Source organism: Antrostomus carolinensis, unplaced genomic scaffold, assembly GCF_000700745.2.
Source record: "Antrostomus carolinensis isolate BGI_N321 unplaced genomic scaffold, ASM70074v2 scaffold2942, whole genome shotgun sequence".
NCBI lineage: Eukaryota > Metazoa > Chordata > Aves > Caprimulgiformes > Caprimulgidae > Antrostomus > Antrostomus carolinensis.
Genome location: NW_010300026.1, coordinates 1 through 4,920, shown reverse-complemented (window position 1 = coordinate 4,920; position 4,920 = coordinate 1). Strand labels below are relative to the sequence as shown.

The 4,920-nt window shown below is 43.9% G+C and overlaps 1 protein-coding gene across 1 annotated transcript; it reads right to left on the bottom strand.

The window, feature by feature from the left end:
• Window positions 1–4,480: 4,480 nt before the first annotated feature.
• PMAIP1 (phorbol-12-myristate-13-acetate-induced protein 1) lies at window positions 4,481–4,857 on the bottom strand. The gene is given in 3 exon segments (XM_010162969.1): window positions 4,481–4,561; window positions 4,564–4,611; window positions 4,774–4,857. Coding segments are annotated over 3 exon segments (213 nt in total).
• Window positions 4,858–4,920: the final 63 nt, after the last annotated feature.

Here is a 4,920-nt window from a genome sequence, read left to right as displayed (position 1 = left end):
TTGCTCACTGACAGTCCTGCAATCAGACAGTCACCTACTTCATGGAAAACCCTACCAGACTGAAAGACAACACATCATATCCCCAGCCCTTCCTGTCCAGCCTCCTTGCACCTCTATGGATGCACGTCATGCCCTTGCACCCTCTCAAGTCGATGGGAGGAAAATGACAAAATCACTCCCTTCCAGCAGCATATGCTAAAAATAATGAGCAGCACATGTGACATTGTTCTTCAGATGACTTAAAAAAACATCCCGTGGGAGGAGAGGGGAGGAGGGAGGAGTTGTCTGTTGTCTAGCAATTTGTTTAGGAAATACCAGTTGTGCATCTGGTCTCAGGTGCGAGAGCATGAGCTGCCCAAAGGCACGGGGCTTGTTCTCGCCTGGCCGAGCATGGTATGAATGTGACCCAAGGCTGTGCTTGTTGCTCTGGCGGGTGCCCATGGGCCGTGGTTAATGGAGAGCGCTATGGGGCGGCAACTCCGGCAGTTTGCTTCAGCAGGTGGGTTTGGTTTGTTTTTTTGATATCAGGTGCTTGCAGGTGAGTCAGGCACGTTCAGACAGTAGTGCCATGCCCTGCTGAAGGGGTTTTTTTTCCCCTGCCCTTTAGGGAGGAGCAGGTCACAAGCACCATGCTCTGGCGGTTGACAGGGCTGGAGAAGGGCCAGGCTCCGGCAGGCGGCAGGTGAAGGTGTCTGGATGTTTTCACAAGGTTGATGAGCCTTACACGTGTAATTTGCTGGTGGAGCTGTGCAACAATGCACTGTGCAGCATCTGTGGTAGCATTTGGCACAGGGCTGATGGGCCTTCTCAGGATGGCTTCACTGATGCCCGCTGAAGTGAAGCTCTTATAAGCCTCTGCTGGTGGCTAACTGGAAAAGGAGAGGGCATTGCTTCCCTTTTTTTTTTTTTTTTTTTTTTTTTTTTTTTACTAGAAACCTGAGCCTTTGGCCAGGAAGTCCTTTGTGCACCTCACACTGGGAACATATGCCCCAGATGTGGTGCTCCCTGCCTAGAAAGCTGGGGAGAAGCAGGGCGATGAGTCAGGGTAAAGCCTCCTGATGTGCAAGGCATAGCAGGTGAGGATCTCAGGTTCTCCTCTCCATAGACACATTTTTGGGTCCCAGCTTTAGGAAAGAAGAATAAGCTCTGTGCTATCCCTTTGCTATTCCCTTGCAGTAAGCAGTACCATTTCCCCCTTTTACAAAACTCCAGCTTCAAACTTTGGAGAAAGTCAAAATCTGACCTTGGCAAAACACTGTATTCCTTTCTGCCTGCATCTGAGACAAAACCCTTAACTTGCATTTCTGTCCTTCACTGATCCCCGGGGACCCTCTTCCTCAAAGCTGCAATGTGTCTGGTAGAGGTAATGGAGACCCTGACATCACCCAACTATTTTGCAAGCATTAGTCACTAGAAAATACTAGAATAGGTGTCTCAGTTTTCCATTTTCATGTTCAAGGATATGGTTATGTCTTGTTCCTCTAATTAGAAGTATAATCTCCCAATGCATATATATTGGCACTCTGCTGTTGCCCTACTCTGTACCTGCTGACTTGGAAGTATGGAAGGAACTTGTATAATATAGTCACACATTCAGACTCCACAAAAAACCCTTGAGTTATAACACCGATGACTCATTTTTCTCGCAAACACATTGTATTTATTGTCTTAGCAAGAATTTGAGACATACATGCATGGAACATACAGCAAAACATATGGCTTGTATCCAGAATAGGCAGTAAAAAAAACCAAACTCATATTGGTACAGCTATATAGCAGATACTTTGCAGAAGTAACAAAAGGAATCCTAGGGGAGGACATCAGCAAGTGCTTGCTCATATAGTGGCACTGATCGTTTGGATCTAGGTCATTTTCCTGAGCTCTCAGTGAATGCTAGCACACTTAATGCTGAAACGTAAAATGATTCACAAAAAGCAAATAGTCTTTGCAGATCTAGGCAGAAAAATACTGTGCTAATACTTTTATAATAATATAATATCCCCATGATAATGCATTTATAGGTTTACTTTTTTTTCATAACCCATCAGTGCTGCTTTACTGTCTATGATTCTATGATCTTTGTGTGCTACAGCTTGAAGAATTGGGCAGGCTCTATGAAGCCTTCACCTTGTTTCCTATTGAATTTCAAAGCAGCATACATGGAGCAGAACACTTTTATTCAAATACATTTCAGCTACTAATACGAATGCTAATGCTGAATTTTCCTGAGAGTCCCAGACAGGCACAATCATCGTTTAGTGTCCTTGATGAAGACTCCTAGACTCCACCAAGCCCAGGACATACAGTGGGAGCCCTTCTGTTGGAGTGGGGGCTGCCTTGGATGAATAACTTTGCTGAGTTGCAGGTGGTGCCAGCCTGGGAGCGGGTGTTTAACCAAACAGAAACTCTTTGCATTTACTTTTTAATACCTGAAAAACCGACCTCTGTACATGTCAGCAAAACATGTTACTTTGCAGTACTAAAACAAATAACAACAATTTTTGAAACTTTATGTTCTCACTGAAAAGGTATTATCTGGCTTAGAGGAGGAGGGAACCGTGCATGTGGCTCAAGCCAATGTCAAAGCTCCCAGTAACGCCACTGGGACGGGGTTAAGTCCTCCATGCAGAAAGCAGGCAAAGTCAGTCAGCTTCTGCTGAGTGACATCAGTCACAAGATGTAACAGCCATACACAGTTAGTTGTGACAGAGTGACCAGAGTTATGTTAAGACAATTTTGCAAAGGCAGATTCAGAAGAGCTAACCGAAAAAATAATTATAAATACAAATAAGAATTCACTACAAGGCAGGAAAAAACGTAATTTGAACAGACCTAGAATTCAGAAAGTGCAACTATGCAGCCTTATGCAATGCAAATGTATTTATAAACAAGGTCAGTTAAGAGAAGGAACTCTGACCATTGACCTAGGAGGTAGCTACAAAATGTTATCAGTTTCAGCCATTTTCTTGCTAGCTTGCACCCATGAAAAAAATACTGTTCAGGATCATGTCTGACATGAATCGACTAGCAGAGTTACTGTTTGCCTTGACAGCGATCAGCATGCTTAATTCAGCTCCTCCAAAGCCAGCCAAGGGTAATAACCCCTCAGTGAGATAGGCATAATGCATCACCATCCACTGGATGGGCTACATCCTCGTCATCATTCCGGAACCGAAATGAAGTTGCCACAAAATGAAATGGAAAGAAAGTACAAGGGCAGAACCTTCACTTGTAAGTACAGTTAAACATACAGAAATCCAAGGCTACTTTCCTGTACTGAATGTAACATTCAATTATATAGATATTATTTCTTCAAAGAGAGGTTATTGCTTTCTTTGAATAAATAACATTCTCAAGAAAACCCGAGATTCAATTTGGATTCAGCATTAAGATCTACTTCTATTGAAGAGTTATTTTGTTACTTATAAAGACACAGCAGTATTGTACTGTTCCCAAGAAATTCTTTGTAATGTTGAAAGAGTCCTTCCACCAAACACACACCCCTCAATATCCATATTTGTGTAATATATATTCATATATATATATATGTCTTATATAGTGCTATACTAAAGTATGCTCCCCCGTGCTGCATGATTTCTTTCATTATCAGAAAACATGTTTTCTTCTAGTTATTATGTGTTTTATGTGATATTATGAGCATTTTTTCCTACTATTTTTTTAGCTTAACAAGTAGCATTCAATTAATAGTTCTGTGAAATACTCATTTCATACACATGGGGTGCACATACATATATTTTTTATATATTATATATATATACACAAATGTATACATATATATATAATATAGACTAGAACTATGCAATATCATGTTAATTCATAAACTGTAATTCTTAGTCCACAAAGCAACATCCTGTAACAAATAACCTTTCAATAAAGATAGTGGTTTACTTAACAAATGAAATAATCCCACCACCAGATCCCTGTCCAGCAGAATCCATGCTTTAGAAAACATAGAGCTGTCAGAAAACAAGCAACTGGCTTTTGCCTTGTGGTAATTGATCCCAAGCTCCAAGACACTGACACTTTTTTTTTTTGGCTTCTTCTCAAAGGTGGTCTGAGCTCCTCCGGTGAAATGTAGCCATGGGACATGAGGACCAGAGAGTGACTGGGGAAACCAGGATCCTAGAAGTCTTCTCAGAGGAGGCTGAAGGGCAAGTTCCATCTTGCCCCGAGTCTTCCCATCGCACGGTGAGGGGCTCTGCCCATCGCCATCTTGGGTTTTGGTTTGGTTTTTGTTGTTTGGTTGTTTTTTTTCCCCACCTGGCATTCATACGCCAATATTGCTGTTATATTCTTCAAAGAAATCCTGTTTTGGCAGCCATCCTTCAGCAGCTACAGGCAGCAAAATGCAACGCAAAGAGCTTTCTTCATCTCCTAGTGTCAGTGAAGTCTCTTGTCCCAAATCCACAAAGCCAAGGTCTTTTCCCACTCTCAGCCCGCCGAGGTGTCGGAGGGGAGCTCACGTTTCCGGGCAAAAGAGCTTTGTCAGGAGGTTCAGGATCTTCTGCGGCAGGTTCCACTTGTCGCCGTCCACTTGTCGCCGATCCTGCGCAGCTGCAGCGCGCACTCCGCCACCTCCTGCCGCTCTGCAGGGACAGAACCGCGTCAGTCACCCGTCCCCACGGCGCTTTCATTTTACTCAGATCTTAGCAATATTGTAAATTTGTATTATTATTATTAAATTTTACTCCTTATTTTTCACTATCAACCCCTCCACTACAAGCAGCGGCTGTACACCCATCCCGTTCTCACGGGTGGCTGCAGCCCGCGCCGGTCCCCGCTCCGGTCCCCGCTCCGGCTGCTGGAACTGGGGCTGGAGGGGAGGGGACGGGACATCGGCCCGGGCAGAGTCCCCTCGGTGTGTGTGACCGTCCCCGCACCTCACCCCGCTCCCTTCAC